The 18,267-nt window shown below is 42.0% G+C and overlaps 1 protein-coding gene across 1 annotated transcript in view; it reads right to left on the bottom strand.

Moving 5' to 3' along the window:
• Positions 1–3,773: 3,773 nt before the first annotated feature.
• LOC126204087 (dynein light chain Tctex-type 1-like) overlaps positions 3,774–18,267 on the bottom strand; it is a 45,813-nt gene continuing 31,319 nt past the window's right edge. The window contains exon 3 of the mRNA XM_049938506.1: positions 3,774–3,969. Within this exon, the coding sequence (XP_049794463.1) occupies positions 3,774–3,969 (196 nt within the window). The remainder of the gene's footprint in view (positions 3,970–18,267) is intronic.

The raw sequence follows: 18,267 nt of genomic DNA, 5'->3' as shown, positions 1-18,267 counted from the left end.
GTCGATTCTTCATTTAGAGCTGGAATACGGCTGATTAACCTTTCTTCCCGTCTTTGCTTTGTCCCATTTCCTGTCACTCGTTGCTGCTCCATTTGCCCAACTCCTTTTTACTGCCGACTTTTTACCAGTCATTGCTAGAGATCTGTCAGTGACTCCCTTATGCAACCTGTACGTTGCTCCACGCTTCCATATTGATGCTTTACTTGGATATATTCGAGTATTACTAGAGGTTTCACACTGGTGTCGTTTTGTAACTTAAGCACTCTCTGTTGCGTTTTACGCAATGCTCGCTACATCCGGCTATTCCAGGCAGGTGCAGTACCTATTCTGATAGTCAAAACTACATTCAGCAGTACTGGTTCTACAGGATAGCGAGGAGACTTCACGAAGGCAAATGTAATGGTAATAACACGTGTGCGCAACAAAAATATTTAAACTTAGCGAAAAGACGAACAGTCTAAAGTATTTATGGAATATGACATATGTTTCTGTTAAAGTAATTGATGCCATACTCCAAGCTGCGGCAAGATGCAGAACGTTAAGTGATGGGCTGTGAAGATAGGAACTTTCTCTGTTATTTATTCATTTCATGGCGCAAAAAACTGATTCAAAGATAGTCATCATCTCTCTGTCATTTCGGTGTATTAAGTTAATGGTATAGTAACAACCGTCCTTTAGTAGAGGAGCATTCTGTATATCAGTTACCTCTAATTGATTTTCCGAAGATACAGTTGCTGTTATAGCTGAAAACGGAATGCTAACTAATTTAACTGTTTTCTGTGCTAGGCAGGCCCTGCATGCTTGGCCCGAACTTCTGGTTGTGTTGCGCAATGTTTCATTGGGAAATTAGGAGCGAAGCATCCAGAAGTAGTTGCCGTTGTAAAAGACATTCGAAAACTATTTGGTTTTCTGTTTCAAATAGACGAAGTGCTTACATGAATGAACCAATTTTATTACATATGTTGATAATACAAAAAAACCGTACCTTTAAATAACACATGTAAGACTTTTTATTAGAAGCTGAATAACTCGTTATACTAGCTTTAAAGGCTATGTCGGCTACCCATTTCTCAACACTCGGTGATGAATAAATGATGTCATCTTTTCGTTCCGAGGCGCATGCATTTGGGGAGAGAAAAATTTTGGTTGGAAATCTGGACAATTTCCATAAATTGGGTTCATCATGTTACGTTATTAGAACGTTTAGCCACCTAGCCAGTATAATGCACACATACTGTTTTTGTGGCCGCTCAAGCCAAATGCTGTTCAAAACACTGTTTTCAACAGGATACCAAAAATACCACGAGATTATGAAAATGTTTTACCTACAAATAAATAGTTTTGTTATTGTTTCTCATTCGTAAGTCGTGACTTAAATTAATATTTACATCTCAAAAGTGTTTATTTTCTTTAATTACCCTTTGTTTTCCTGCAAGCTTTATTAATTGCCGGTTGCGGTTTGAGCAGAGTCAAAAATCTGTCGCAACTGTGTTGTACATAAATACGGGTCCTTAATTAACTATCATTAATTCACTTCCGGCAAAATTAAATCCTTGAATTTTCCGCCATATTATTTGCTGGTGGCGCAGACGACGAAATAAAATTGGCAAGAAATTGACGACAGTACTTTGATACGGTATATAAGGACATGTCAATATCTGTGTTGATGGTGTATTTCTGGGTGTTCAACCAAATGGTTGTTTCCATTTTACGCACAATATTCCGACCGCCGACTCAGCCGTTCTTTTCAGACGCTGTGAGTTGCGCTGTTACATGTACAGTTCGTGAAGAATCAACTATAATGTGAATAACTGTTCGTTACGTCCCGCTGTTTATAGATGTGTTCTTCTCCCGACGCCCACGGCACCCTTGAATCTTCTGTTGTTTTTTAGAGCCGGCGCTGATATTCCGTGAAATGCCCATTCTCTCCGCCTTTTCCAACTCTGGTGGACGTAAAAGTCAGCGAGATCTCAATAAATTCAGTGCTGGACCCCAAGCCCTATTTAAATTGAAACCTTCGGCTCGGATTGTTAGGCTGTGGGCATCTTTATTTCGATAGACTACTTAGTTACGCTGTCCCAGAATCTTGTCGTTCGCACCACAGTACCGGTCGCATCACATTTTATTTAACAATTATATTTGAGGAGGTATTCGGCGGCAGCTGATTTGCTTTGTTGTTTTAAACGGGTGTGCTGCTTATGCTCGTTGACTGTTGTGATGGTTCTCCTCGCAAAAGACATGTCACATTCTAATGGAATGCGGCACACACCCGAGCTTGGAAAACCTAGGTTGCTATTAACATTGCAGAGACCACTTTTTATCTTACTTGAAAAAACAGCGAAATACATTGGATGTCATATTACTGTAGAAGTCCACCGATCTTCCCAGGTATTGGGTTCCACTTTCTTTGTCTCTGTCTCAGTCTCAACCTCTTTCTCAAGTGTGTTATTGCAACTTTATTACCTACAGCTCTAATACTGTGTCAAGTTGTTACTGACGTTCTGTTTATTTATGTAGTCAATGACTTGCTTGGTTGTTTTGGTCGGATGTATCGCTGATGTTCGTTGCCTCTCTCCTTGTCACCTTCAAGTAGTCTGCCTCACGTTAAGACACGACAGAGTTGCTCGTAACGCAACATACATGCGTTATCCGGCGACCTAGATCGTTTTTAACAGTACTTGGAAGAGTTTTTATCACAGCTGACGGATGCGAAGGGCACTGAATGACATGTTTCTATAAGACTCTACCGCTCTACCAGGCTATTGGAGCAACGTAAGGTAAATACAGGATTTAATATAATCCATTATGGAGTCGAGGTAGCAGTTGTCGTTATACTGGTTATCACTGTTAGCATTCAACCGCGATTCTTATACATATATTTTAACAACGCGTTTCAAGAGACAATGCTCTCATCATCAGGTTGTAAAGTCTATGTCATGAAATTAAACGGACTAAAAAGACAAAATACCATCACAAATAGTTGGGAAGTCCATAGAGTAATTCTGTTTTACTCTATGGACTTCCCAACTATTTGTGATGGTATTTTGTCTTTTTAGTCCGTTTAACTTCATGACATAGACTTTACAACCTGATGATGAGAGCATTGTCTCTTGAAACGCGTTGTTAAAATATATGTATAAGAATCGCGGTTGAATGCTAATAGTGATAACCTAAATACACGATTCTTGGCTTCTGTTGCTCTGCCTCAGTATCAACTTCTTTCTCAGGCTTGTTATTGTATCTTGACTTTTGACTTCCTGTAACTCTAACACACTGTCAGTTTGCTATTGCCGTGCTATGTTTTATGTAACTAAATCTCAGAAATTCTCACTGAACAACTTTTGGTGCGATATACTAACTACTAAAAGTCATCGAAGTTCAACAGTGTAGCCTAATCGTCTAAAAAAAATAAAAATAAAATTTGAAGGTCCGCAAAACCGGATGTCTGCAGAAGAGTGTCGTCAACGTTTCGATCCATTCCCAAAGGAGCCTTCAGAGAGAGCTTCCTGCAGCTTTATAAAAAGTTTCATAAACGTGTTGTGACAAATGAAGATTATTCTGAAAAAGAGTGAAGATATTTGGGTCGTATTTTTTCTTCGTTTTATCGTTATAGTCACAAAAATTTGTCGACGCGCCGTGTGGTTTTGTACTTCTGTGAGACTAAAATGTAGTCCAATTCTGTGCACAGATGCATTTTCCTTGCTTGTGCCGTTAGACGAGAGACATGCAAGACGTGAAGCTCTATGTGAGGTGTTTATTCTGAGGCAGGCGCATCATATGTGAAGGCCAATAACAGTGACGATGCATAGAACGACGTCATTCTTCCAGATGACGTTGCAGCATTTGTCGCGGCCAGCGTCCCATAAGTTGGCGAACGCTCCATGGCGGCCACATCCGTCGTTCTGCGCCACTTCCACCGTCACTGCCGACAAGAGCAGGGCGTTGTACAACAACCTGTGAGTCCATAAACTGCAAAAGTAACAATACACCGTGTCACAAATAACACAAGAAAGGTAGCAAAACTTGCGCCACGGAGGAATTGTGGAAAGCTGGCTGGAAAATATATTAAGACAAGCGCATCTTTGTAATGAAGATGAGACGAAATAATAAGGACTACACAAACACCCAGTCCCCGAATGAAGAAAGTCAAACTCGGGAACCCGCGATCTAGGGGCAGCAACGTTAGCCGTAAGACGAGAAGACATTGCACACGCCGCTCGTAGTTAAAGGCTCTGATGTGGAGCCGCCCAGTGCATATAATAGATTGGTGCATACGTTCTCAGCGTTTTTGTCGGTATTCCGGTCCCTATGGATCTATTTATCGACTGTCGTTATTTATTTGTAGTTCACTGTTGCTGTTTGAGTTCAGACAGAAAATGTAGTTACAATGAATACCCCTAGCTGCAGACAGGCGTTAATATAAGTCAGCGGGGACACTTGAAAACGTGTGCCCCGAGCGGGACTCGAGCCCGGGATCTCCTGCTTACATGGCAGACGCTCTATCCAACTGAGCCAACGAGGACACAGAGGATAGTGCGACTGCAGGGACTTATCTCTGGCACGCCTCCCGTGTGACCCACATTCCCAGCTTACTGTCCCGCACTATATTCATAGTTCCCCTGCCCATTATACTCATTACTCGCGGCTTTTTGCCGATTCCCGTAAGAGTTCTGGTACTGTTTGGGGATTCGCACAGAAGAAGATGGTCAATGAACCTTATATATATATATATATATATATATATATATATATATATATATATATATATAGAAAATGTGGTGCCAAGTGGAGAAATCGGAACATTTCCGACATATTCTTCTATTTGAGTTCAATGGAAATGGAAATGATCGTATGGCCTTAGGTGATGCCACATCGGCGACTTGCGAGTCAATGATGATGAAAATGATGATGAAGGACACGCAACACAGAGTCCCATGCCGGGAATCAAACCCAGGCCCCCTGCGTGGGAGCTTGTAATACCGCTACGCTACGGAGGCGGACTTGAGTTCAATAGAGGGGTGACAGCAGTGGAGGCAGCCAGAAGCATTTTCGCCACGTATGGGGATAATGCTAGTGGGCAGAGTATGCCAAAAAATGGCTTTCTCGTTTTAAGGAGGATCTTTTTCACATTAATGACTGTCCGTATTTAGAAAGACCTTCGAGGTTCGATGAAGATCGTTTAAAGGCATTAATCCACAATGATTCAACTCAGTGTACTCGAGAACTGGCAAATGTGATGAACTGTGATCATTCCACCATCGTGCGACTTGTGCATGCAATGGGGAAGGTTCAAAAATGCATGCTCTAATCCAAAATCACAAAAATCAGCGGGTGGCCGTATGTGCATCTCTGCTTGCTCGTCACCAATTAGCTTGTAAGCAACACCGGCCATTCCTATTCTGTATCGTTACTGGCGACGAGAAATGGTGTCTTTATGCCAACATAAGGAAAAGAAAGGAATGGCTGAGCTCAAACAAAGCAGCAACTCGCCATACAAAGACCTGCGCGCATCCACAAAAGATAATTTTATGCATCTGCTGGAACAGCGACGGTGTGGTCTACTACGTACTGCTTCCCCGAGGTACAACCATCAATGCTGACATTTATTGTCAACAACTGTGATGTCTTGCAGACACAATCCAAGAACAACGACCAGGAAGACTGCGTGATGCTACTCCACGATGACATCCACCAGCATTCTGCTAGACTGACAAAAATCGCTATGCAGGGCTTGGGTTGGGCAGTCATTCTACACCCACCTTATTCATCTGATCATGAGCCCTCGGATTTTCACCTTTTCCGCTTTTTATCGAACAACCCTCAAGGAACTTACTTTCCAGATGAAAACGCGACACGACTCGAAGAGTCCTTCGCATCAAAACCACGTGATTTCTACAGTCGTGGAATCTAAAAGTGACCTCAGCGTTGGCACACTGTTTTCGATAGTGAAGGAGAGTATATTATTGATGCCTAAAGTCTGTGTTATGTGTATCGATCGTGTTTATTAAACTTATGGGAAAACGCTAGAACTTCTGTACCAACTCAATATGAGGGACCCAAATGAAACCCTTAAAAGCGTAATTACAAATTGGCATTTTGCTCCATTGTTCTGTACGTCGGCAGTACTGTTACCAATGATGTAAGGAATGCCCCGCAGATGGTAGCACAATACAGACAAGTGAAACGCGGTAACAACACTAGCTCAAAATGGCTGCCCCACTTGCTCCATGCACCAAGGAAGAACAGCATTCCCTCATATGTTTTTGGAGCAGTGAAAGTACGAAACCTGCTGAAATTCGCCAGCGAATGATTCTCCAATATGAAGATGCATGTCTATCACTGAAGCGAATGAAGGAGTGGAGTAGGAAGTTCGGAAATCGCTTGACTTCTGTGACAGGCGCTCAGCACCCAGGTGAGACACACCGCATTGTAACACCAGCGTCTACTGCAGCAGTTAAAGCCATTATGATGGAAAATCGCTGTGTGACATTGGATGAAATAGCCGCAGATCTGAACATTAGGCCTGACTCAGCACATCGCATTATTCATGAAGTGCTTAAGCTTTCTGAAGTACCTGCAAGGTGCCTTGGCAGCGCTCTTCAGAACTGGAAGAGCGATGCATTGATATCTATGAAGAACTTTTGCGGCCTTTGAGCCAAAAGGTGATGGCATTCTCACTGGAATCGTCACAGGAGACGGAACCTGGGTACAGTACCACCAACTTGAAACAAAGAGAGCAAGTAAGGAATGGTGCCACTCCTCGTCACCAAACCCCAAGAAGTTCCAGACACAGCCATCTGCAGGGAAGGTTTCTGCTGCCTCTCTTTTGGAATGAACGAGGCGTTGTCTTGGAACAATATATGACTAGGAGAAACATCATCACTAGTGTGTCATATTCCAATATTGTTCGGCTTGCAGTAAGATCAAAGCGACGTGAACTTCTGACTACAGGTGTCATTTTGCAATATGACAGTGCACGGAATCATACTGCCCATGAGTAGTGGGGCCAGGGGTGTCACGACACTCTGCATTGTTGCCAAATTTATTCAAGATGGCGCCGTTGACGTCATCCAAGATGGCAAATGTAGACTTGGCAACAACACATGAAGTCATCCAAGATGGCGGATTTTGGTGGGAAAATAGCTCAATTGTGCTACATCCACTAACCTAATCTCCATAAAAAATGGTCGGAATTTTGAATTTTGGCGGCAAAATAGACCAATTGTGTTATGTCCACTAATCTAAACCTCCAGAAGAAAAAATGGCGGGAAGTTTGAATTCCAACAGGATAATGCATGCAAAACCGTACTTGTCTTTATTATTATTCATTATAATTTATTATCGTTCATTATCATTTATTATTATTTATTGTTATTGGCCTACCTCCACTAGAGATTTCCCTCCAAATTCAAATTCCAAAACGATAATGGCTGCAAAACCATATTTTTCTTTATGTTTATTAATTATCATTCATCATTTATTATTATTTATTAGTTATTATTATTTATTATCATTTATTGTTATTTATTATTGTTGGCCTACCTCCACTAGAGATGTCCCTCCAAATTCAAATTCCAAAACGATAATGGCTGCAAAACCATATTTTTCTTTATGATTATTAATTATCATTAATCATTTATTATTATTTATTAGTTATTATTATTTATTATCATTTATTATTATATTATTATTGGCCTACCTCCACTAACATAGAAAATCCCGCCATGTTCAAATTCAATGCCATAATATCTGGAAAGCCGTACTTCTATTTATAAATATTATCATTTATTGTTATTTCTTAGCATTTATTATTGTTCATTATTATTTATTGAAGGTGGTCGATATTGTGGCAAGAAAGCTAATTCCCTTACATCCATAACAAAAAATCTCTCACAAATTCAAATTCAAACACGATAATCTGTCACACCTACGAAAAAAAAAAAGAAACCAATAGGGCCATATGCACTAACCTAAGTCCACCTCATCCTACGAAGTTTGAATTTTTCGCTGTCACTCATTGATTCACTCCCAAGCTATGAAAATCGCGTCAAATAATAATAAAGTGCATTTTTACTAACGTAAGTCACCTCCTGTGAATTCGTGGGAAAAGGACTAAAGTCTTTATTTCAAACAGTACCGTCATCACTTGTTCTCCAACATCACATCTTCGAGATCGCAGCAGCATCCACCGTGCTCGCTACGAGGTTTGAAGTCCAACTGTGTGTCAGTTCGTATCTCAGCCACCTGAGGACGTCGCCGTGACGTCATTTAAGATGGCGGGAAGAAAGCCAATTGGGCCACGCCCACCAAGTTTGAATTTTCGTGGTCACTTATGCTTCCGCTGCTAAATTATTAAAATCTCGTCACTTGTACTACGCTAAGTCACGAGGTGGGAAAATGACTCTTTATTTCAGGCATTACGGTCATGCAGGTGGGTCCCAACTGACTTCTCGATGCTCACACAGCGAACTCCAGAGCGCAGCTGACGTACGCGTGGCCGGCTGAGCCCGCTCCATCGGCCGCTCCCTGGCCGGCTGACGTCAAGCGACCAGCGGCGCCCGCGCAGCCCCGGGCCAGCGCGCCAGGTAGGCGGCGAGCGGCGCCTCAGGGTCCAGCCACAAACGGTCAGCCGCGCTCGCCTCAGAATCCGGCTACGTAAACATCTTTTCGCGCCCGCGAGCACTTAACGCCGGACAGGATGGAACCTGCCGACCACGTGCTGGACGAAGGACACATTCCACCCCAAATTTATTTTTCTGAACAGGTTCCAACCTGTCGATACCTACCTCTCACAACTGCCCGAGATGTTTTGAAAGTTCTACACGTGACACGCTAAAAGCTATATCGGTCCTAAAGTTCGCAAATTCCCAGCACCGACGGACAGGAACCGACACGCTTGCTTTGTCCAAACCACCCTCACGCCACATACCGCGCCACCAGAACGTGTGATGGAGCACAAAGATCGCTCTCACCCCCATAAGTTTTGGAATTCCAGACCGATAGACAGGAACCGACACGCTCGAACTGGAATGTTTTTTCTACCGAGTTGGAAACTCCCTTCACGTCACAACGCGCGATCGACCACGTTGCTCTGTCGGACAAAGAACGCTCTCACTAAGTTAACCGATCACCTGATTCTCATTATTCAGCCCACATGCTCCGATTATCTAATCCAAGATCTTCGCGAAAACACACGTCCCTACACATGAGCCATCGCGTGCATCTAGCTCAGTACCTGTTGTTGTTGTTGTGGTCTTCAGTCCTGAGACTGGTTTGATGCAGGTCTCCATGCTACTCTATCCTGTGCAAGCTTCTTCATCTCCCAGTACCTACTGCAACCTACATCCTTCTGAATCTGCTTAGTGTATTCATCTCTTGGTCTCCCTCTACGATTTTTACCCTCCAAGCTGCCCACCAATGCTAAATTTGTGATCCCTTGATGCCTCAAAACATGTCCTACCAACCGATCCCTTCTTCTAGTCAAGTTGAGCCACAAACTTCTCTTCTCCCCAATCCTATTCAATACCTCCTCATTAGTTACGTGATCTACCCACCTTATCTTCAGCATTCTTCTGTGGCACCACATTTCGAAAGCTTCTATTCTCTTCTTGTCCAAACTGGTTGTCGTCCATGTTTCACTTCCATACATGGCTACACTCCATACAAATACTTTCAGAAACGACTTCCTGACACTTAAATCTATACTCGATGTTAACAAACTTCTCTTCTTCAGAAACGCTTTCCTTGCCATTGCCAGTCTACATTTTATATCCTCTCTACTTCGACCATCATCAGTTATTTTGCTCCCTAAATAGCAAAACTCCTTTACTACTTTAAGTGTCTCATATCCTAATCTAATCCCCTCAGCATCACCCGATTTAATTTGACTACATTCCATTATCCTCGTTTTGCTTTTGTTGATGTTCATCTTATATCCTCCTTTCAAGACACTGTCCATTCCGTTTAACTGCTCTTCCAAGTCCTTTGCTGTCTCTGACAGAATTACGATGTCATCGGCGAACCTCAAAGTTTTTACTTCTTCTCCATGAATTTTAATACCTACTCCGAATTTTTGTTTTGTTTCCTTTACTGCTTGCTCAATATACAGATTGAATAACATCGGGGAGAGGCTACAACCCTGTCTCACTCCTTTCCCACCCACTGCTTCCATTTCATGCCCCTCGACTCTTATAACTGCCATCTGGTTTCAGTACAAATTGTAAAAAGTCTTTCGCTCCCTGTATTTTACCCCTGCCACCTTCAGAATTAGAAAGAGAGTATTCCAGTTAACGTTGTCAAAAGCTTTCTCTAAGTCTACAAATGCTAGAAACGTAGGTTTGCCTTTTCTTAATCTTTCTTCTAAGATAAGTCGTAAGGTTAGTATTGCCTCACGTGTTCCAACATTTCTACGGAATCCAAACTGATCTTCCCCGAGGTCCGCTTCTACCAGTTTTTCCATTCGTCTGTAAAGAATTCGCGTTAGTATTTTGCAGCTGTGACTTATTAAACTGATAGTTCGGTAATTTTCACATCTGTCAACACCTGCTTTCTTTGGGATTGGAATTATTATATTCTTCTTGAAGTCTGTGGGTATTTCGCCTGTCTCATACATCTTGCTCACCAGATGGTAGAGTTTTGTCATGACTGGCTCTCCCAAGGCCATCAGTAGTTCTAATGGAATGTTGTCTACTCCAGGGGCCTTGTTTCGACTTAGGTCTTTCAGTGCTCTGTCAAACTCTTCACGCAGTATCTTATCTCCCATTTCATCTTCATCTACATCCTCTTCCATTTCCATAATATTGTCCTCAAGTACATCGCCCTTGTATACCCTCTATATACTCCTTCCACCTTTCCGCCTTCCCTTCTTTGCTTAGAACTGGGTTGCCATGTGAGCTCTTGATATTCATACAAGGTCTCTTTAATTTTCCTGTAGGTAGTATCTATCTTACCCCTAGTGAGACAAGCCTCTACATCCTTACATTTGTCCTCTAGCCATCCCTGCTTAGCCATTTTGCACTTCCTGCCGATCTCATTTTTGAGACGTTTGTATTCCTTTTTGCCTGCTTCATTTACTGCATTTTTATATTTTCTCCTTTCATCAATTAAATTCAATATTTCTTCTGTTACCCAAGGATTTCTATTAGCCATCGTCTTTTTACCTGCTTGATCCTCTGCTGCCTTCAGTACTTCATCCCTCAGAGCTACCCATTCCTCTTCTACTGTATTTCTTTCACCCATTCCTGTCAATTGTTCCCTTATGCTCTCCCTGAAACTCTCTACAACCTCTGGTTTAGTCAGTTTATCCAGGTCCCATCTCCTTAAATTCCCACCTTTTTGCAGTTTCTTCAGTTTCAATCTGCAGTTCATAACCAATAGATTGTGGTCAGAATCCACATCTGCCCCTGGAAATGTCTTACAATTTAAAACCTGGTTCCTAAATCTCTGTCTTACCATTATATAATCTATCTGATACCTTTTAGTATCTCCAGGATTCTTCCAGGTATACAACCTTCTTTTATGATTCTTGAACCAAGTGTTAGCTATGATTAAATTATGCTCTGTGCAAAATTCTACAAGACGGCTTCCTCTTTCATTTCTTCCCCCCAATCCATATTCACCTGCTATGTTTCCTTCTCTCCCTTTTCCTACTGACGAATTCCAGTCACCCATGACTATTAAATTTTCGTCTCCCTTTACTACCTGAATAATTTCTTTTATCTCGTCATACATTTCATCAATTTCTTCATAATCTGCAGAGCTAGTTGGCATATAAACTTGTACTACTGTAGTAGGCATGGGCTTTGTGTCTATCTTGGCCACAATAATGCGTTCACTATGCTGTTTGTAGTAGCTAACCCGCACTCCTATTTTTTTATTCATTATTAAACCTACTCCTGCATTACCCCTATTTGATTTTGTATTTATAACCCTGTAATCACCTGACCAAAAGTCTTGTTCCTCCTGCCACCGAACTTGACTAATTCCCACTATATCTAACTTTAACCTATCCATTTCCATTTTTAAATTTTCTATCCTACCTGCCCGATTAAGGGATCTGACATTCCACGCTCCGAACCGTAGAATGCCAGTTTTCTTTCTCCTGATAACGACGTCTTCTTGAGTAGTCCCCGCCCAGAGATCCGAATGGGGGACTATTTTATCTCCGGAATATTTTACCCAAGAGGATGCCATCATCTTTTAATCATACAGTAAAGCTGCATGCCCTCGGGAAAAATTACGGCTGTAGTTTCCCCTTGCTTTCAGCCGTTCGCAGTACCAGCACAGCAAGGCCGTTTTGGTTAATGTTACAAGGCCAGATCAGTCAGTCATTCAGACTGTTGCCCCTGCAACTACTGAAAAGGCTGCTGCCCCTCTTCAGGAACCACATGTTTGTCTGGCCTCTCAACAGATACCCCTCCGTTGTGGTTGCACCTACGGTACGGCCATCTGTATCGCTGAGGCACGCAAGCCTCCCCACCAACGGCAAGGTCCATGGTTCATGGGGGAGCTTAGTACCTACGCAAGTGAATGTAACAAAGTTCGCATGACTATTTAATTAATCTGATCAATTAATTTATCTCTCTGATGTGGAAAACTGCCCATTCCACCTAGACTTGGAATCAATTTTCGCCACTGCCACGTCCACCTGGACTTGAAATGAAATAGTTAAAGTCCCTACCGAACACCACGTCCTTTTACTGACCCATGTTTGTTGGCTAATATGTACTAATGCTTGCTTCCGCTTACTAACGTGCACTAACGTGTACTAACCTACATTAACTTATATCACATTTTGTCTATACAAATAAGCCAAGCTTCAATTCTGATGGTCAGTTCGTGTTTCACTACCAACACAAGAAAATTGTGGCAAACAAAGCCACTAACCTAAGTCACCTGTGATGACTCAAAATCGTCTGCTTTGCCTCTCTCACACACCACGAGCGCGAGACCGCCCACATCACAGCCTGGACCTTTATACTCGCGTCGGACATACTCCTCTGTAAATATTCTAGCTAAACTATGACCTAATACTGCTGTTCAATCCACGTGGTCCAGCTCATGGCAAGAGCATACCCCCAGTACCTAAGCCAAGAACATTGCGCCTCGGAATATTGTTATCATTGGTTTGTGTTTAAGTATATAATATTAAATGCCCTATCCTCAGTGAGTGGGGTGTGTATGTCGATAAAAGTATTTGCTTATTTGACTACATCTATGCATAATTTAGTATGTTTAATTGTTCACTGAATATGACTATCTGTGAAAAAGTAATTATTATGTTCTATTGAGCTGGGTTGTATGTGGGGGCGTAAATGCTTGTACAAAATTATTATAACAGGGTGGGTGGAATATAAGTAGAACAAGTTCTGTGAAAGCATGTGTTGAAGGAGTGAGCGAGTGGATGACACGACTCATCTACGACTGTATCATTAGGACATGTAAATAAATGTTGGATAATCTAAACTGAGGTCTTTTTTTTTTCTTTTTAATCGTATGTATGACTTCTGCTTGGAGATATGTTTGTCTATTTGTTCTAAATGCATACTCATCTATGCTTAGAGAGGGATAATGGTTATTGTTATTAAGTGAGTTTTGACAGGAGTGAATAGGCTTTTATATATGGGAGTATTTAAGATTTGTGAGTGGAAATTGTCAGCGCAGCGTGAATGGCTACGGGTTCGCTGGCTGAGGGAGACACTGTTTACATGTCAAGTTGGAGATGCAGGGGAGGATAGAGATCTACGCTATTCAGGAATCCATTTGTGCAGTGTATATCGTTAGACAATAGCTGGAGAGCAGGTATAGGGACAGAGACCACCACTTCAGCATGCTGGTCCTGGGGCTGAGTGGACGGCTGTTTAGGTGGACAGATATATGGTTTTGACATGCCGATGGCGGCGCTCGCATTTCAGGCGAATGGTCAAGACAAGGTTCTGTTGCAGTTAACTGAGGGCATTCTGTTTGTAGACAGGCTGCAGAATGTAATTTTTATGTCTTTCTCCGACTTAAATTGGATATATCAGTGCGCAAAGGTCTGGAAATGGGATCGGCTGAACAATGTGTAGGGTGTGACTAAAGCCAAGTTGGAATTTTACTGTAGCATGCAGGTTCTGGAAAGGTGACACGTTTCGCACTGGGTGCAGCCGTCTTTAATAATGGTAATTGCGTAATCAACTGACGTGATGACAGAGCGCTGTGGTAGTTGTGATAGGAGATAAACACAGTTGAACTTGGAGCCATTGTTGTTAGATAAACGAATTGCATGATCTCCCGCCAAAATTCAAACTCCCTACCAAAATCGGACATCTTGAATGAGGCCCACTGCTGGTGGCGATGTGTACCAACCCAGTTGGCCTCCGGACCTCGTGGCGAACACACGCGCATGATATAAATAATAATAAATAATAAATCATAATGTTGTAGTTGTGGTCTTCAATCCTGAGACTGGTTTGATGCAGCTCTCCATGCTACTCTATCCTGTGCAAGCTTCTTCATTTCCCAGTACCTACTGCAACCTACATCCTTCTGAATCTGTTTAGTGTATTCATCTCTTGGTCTCCGCCTAAGATTTTTACCCTCCACGCTGCACTCCAATACTAAATTGGTGATCCCTTGATGGCTCTGAATATGTCCTACCAACCGATCCCTTCTTCTAGTCAAGATGTGCCACAAATTTCTCTTCTCCCCAATTCTATTCAATACCTCCTCATTAGTTATGTGATCTACCCATCTAATCTTCAGCATTCTTCTGTAGCACCACATTTCGAAAGCTTCTATTCTCTTCTTGTCTAAACTATTTATCGTCCACATGTCACGTACATACATTGCTACACTCCATACATATACTTTCAGAGACGACTTCCTGACATTTAAATCTATACTCGATATTAACAAATTTCTCTTCTTGAGAAACGCTTTCCTTGCCATTGCCAGTCTACATTTTATATCCTCTCTACTTTGACCATCATCAGTTATTTTGCTCCCCAAATAGCAAAACTCCTTTACTATTTTAAGTGTCTCATTTCCTAACCTAATTCCCGCAGCATCACCCGACTTAATTCGACTATATTCCATTATCCTCGTTTTGCTTTTGTTGATGTTCATCTTATACCCTCCTTTCAAGTCACTGTCCATTCCGTTCAACTGCTCTTCCAAGTCCTTTGCTGTCTCTGACAGAATTACAATGTCATCGGCGAACTTCAAAGTTTTTATTTCTTCTCCATGGATTTTAATACCTACTCCGAACTTTTCTTTCGTTTCCTTTACTGCTTGCTCAATATACAGATTGAATAGCAAGGGGGAGAGGCTATAACCCTCTCTCACTCCCTTCCCATCCACTGCTTCCCTTTCATGTCCCTCGACTCTTATAACTGCCACCTGGTTTCTGTACAAATTGTAAATAGTCTTTCGCTCCCTGTATTTTACCCCTGCCACCTTTAGAATTTGAAGAGAGTATTCCAGTCAACGTTGTCAAAAGCTTTCTCTAAGTCCACAAATGCTAGAAACGTAGGTTTGCCTTTCCTTAACCTATTTTCTAAGATAAGTCGTAGGGTCAGTATTGCCTCACGTGTTCCAACATTTCTACGGAATCCAAACTGATCTACCCAGAGGTCGGCTTCTACCAGTTTTTCCATTCGTCTGTAAAGAATTCGTGTTAGTATTTAATAATAATAAATGATCATAAATGATAATAAATAACTGGAGCAGCTGTCCGAATGCAGAGACCTGTAGGAGTGTATGGATATGTAAGAGTTAACTTTGATGTCCTCTAGACGACCGAATAGCGAAGTAATATTATGTGTTGGGCGGCTTTGGTGATCAAGTCAGAATTTGAGAAGATGATTGATTTGGGTTGGAGTGTTATTAGATTGGATGTAGATTGTTCGGTTGACTACTTCTACACATTTGCTTCCTTTATTTAGCTGAGTGAAGATCGATTGTGGTGTGTTGGATACACGCTTGTCTGTTCTCTAGACCTGGGACAGACGTTAGTTGACGTGTAAATTATAGACAAGATCTCGAAAATGTTACATGACTGAGTCCGATATTCGAGAGTGGAAATATCATTTTGCGTATGTTTGTTTCTAGTTAGTCAATGGTTTACAGCATGCTGCACATAAATAAAGTTCGGCGTTTGTAGAGAATTAATTTGAACTCTATATCTGGGGAATTATGATGAACTAGTGATCGGTGGGGTGTAGCCTAGTGCATCATATTGAGAAGTACAGCTAAAATGGTGTAATATTATGGAGCAAGTACATGTGTTCTTGCAGTCTATGAGTCTGAGGATGTTTGTAGAAAAGTGAACAGATAAGGAAGGAGAGAGAGTAAGGCGTTTGTGCTGAGGGGGGGACGATACCGAATTTGTAAAAAGATTTCTGAGGCTGACTTAGGTCCGCTGATGTAAGAGGGAAGATTAGCTCTGAGTGTTGGGTCTGTAGAGAGAAAGAGCAGGTTGACGGTGCTTTCCTAGGATTGGAGAGCATTGCTGTATATAGACGCTGTAGGAATAGGATTTTTTTTTTTCGCATGCTGTGGAGATGTACTGGGTAAGTGAACTGTTTTGTGTCAAATGTGTATACACTGTATTGTAAGGTTAATGTGGTTTACACTGTGTAGCGTTTGTATATATTGCATTGTAAAGTTAATATTGTTTATGTTATGTGATGAGTAGAGAGGAAGTCTAAGGACGGCAGAGATATTTCCAGAGTAACAGCGGTCAAGTGAGTGTATTTCCGATACTTGGCTCATTGTGGAATGCCAATCAACTGAGACCGCGATCGTAAGATTTAACTGTAAGTATAATGAGATCAACGACTTCGGTATTCGAGAGTGCGTATATAATTTTTTGATCTGTTTGTTTCTAGTTATTCAGTGGTTTACAGGATGCTGTACTTAGAAAAAAATTGGTGTGTTCTTGTAGTCTATGAGTCTGGATAAGTTTGTAGAAAAACAGGGAGCAGGCAAGGAAGAAGAAGAAGAGAGAGTAACGCATTTGTGTTGAGGGGAAGCGATCGCCGAATTTGTAGAACAGTTCTGAGAGGCACTTCCGTCCGTTGAAGGGTTGATTACCGCTGAGTGTGGCGTGTGTAGAAAGAAAGAGCAGGTTCACAGTGCTTCCTTAGGAATGGAAAGGATTTGGGAATGTAGTGGGTATTGTAAAGTTAATGTGGCTTACATTGTATAGGGTTTGTATATACTGGGATATAGGAGGGTTGAGAACATTTCCGTATGTTGAGAGCTGGAAAGGTAGTAGGTTAGGAGCGCATTCAGTATTATTTTGGTGAACAGGTTCTGTTAGGATAAGAATTGGAATTTACAAATAAGCTGAGAAAACACGAAAGCGAGCGTTAACTATTTTTGGGGGCACTATACAATTTCGGAGAGGTTGACTGGGCTCTTATTTTTCTTTTACATTGTCAGATGATCGTTTTAGATTGTGAGGGGAGGGAAGCACTGGGATGTGTGCGGACGGTGTGTGAGTGTGTGAACTCGCTCTCGGCTATTCTGACAACAGACGTGAAGGTGGAGATGTGTCGCATATAGGCCGGCAAGCAATGGAATGCGGCCTTAACATGTGTGTTGGACCGCACTAAGTTAGGACGGTGACAGACGACTCACGTGGCCTGGCTTGGATAGTCATGTTCGGCGTGTAGGTAATATGAATTTCTCAGGTGTTAGGTGTGAATGCGGCTCGGCTGTCATCAAGTCATGTTTGAGGGGTCGAACAGAGTCCTCTGAGTAAACTGAGAGCTGTCGACGTGTGACTTAGTGTGGGACAGGTTGATTGCGCGCGTCTGTTGAGTTATTTTGCCATGCGTTATTTGGACATATTAAGAGTAGTGAGGGTGTTTACAGTTATGTGTAATGCATTATTTAGGAGCAGTTTGATATTGTACACAGAAATTAGGAGCTGTTTGCGTGTCTGCCGACTGTGCAACATAACACCAGGTAAATCAGGGCAAGTGTTTTTAGTATTAGAGTGATAGGTATATTCGATGCGTAAATAAAATGTACGTTAAGTATTTGTGGGACGATAGAATACGAGAGAGTTCGAGTTGGTTGTTATTTTTTCTACTTGCAGGTTTTGTTAGATCGAATTGCTGAGACGAGTAGCTTTGAGAGCGCGAGGGATGTGATTGCAGCATATCCCCGTCTCTCAGCGGTTAACTAAAGATGGGGCGAGCAATGTTCTCGGCTTAGGTACTGAGGGTGTGCTCTGGCCATGTGCTAGACCATGTGGATTGAACAACAGTATTAGGGTCA

The sequence above is a fragment of the Schistocerca nitens genome, chromosome 9, assembly GCF_023898315.1.
Source record: "Schistocerca nitens isolate TAMUIC-IGC-003100 chromosome 9, iqSchNite1.1, whole genome shotgun sequence".
Lineage (NCBI taxonomy): Eukaryota > Metazoa > Arthropoda > Insecta > Orthoptera > Acrididae > Schistocerca > Schistocerca nitens.
This window is presented reverse-complemented; position numbering and strand designations above follow the sequence as displayed.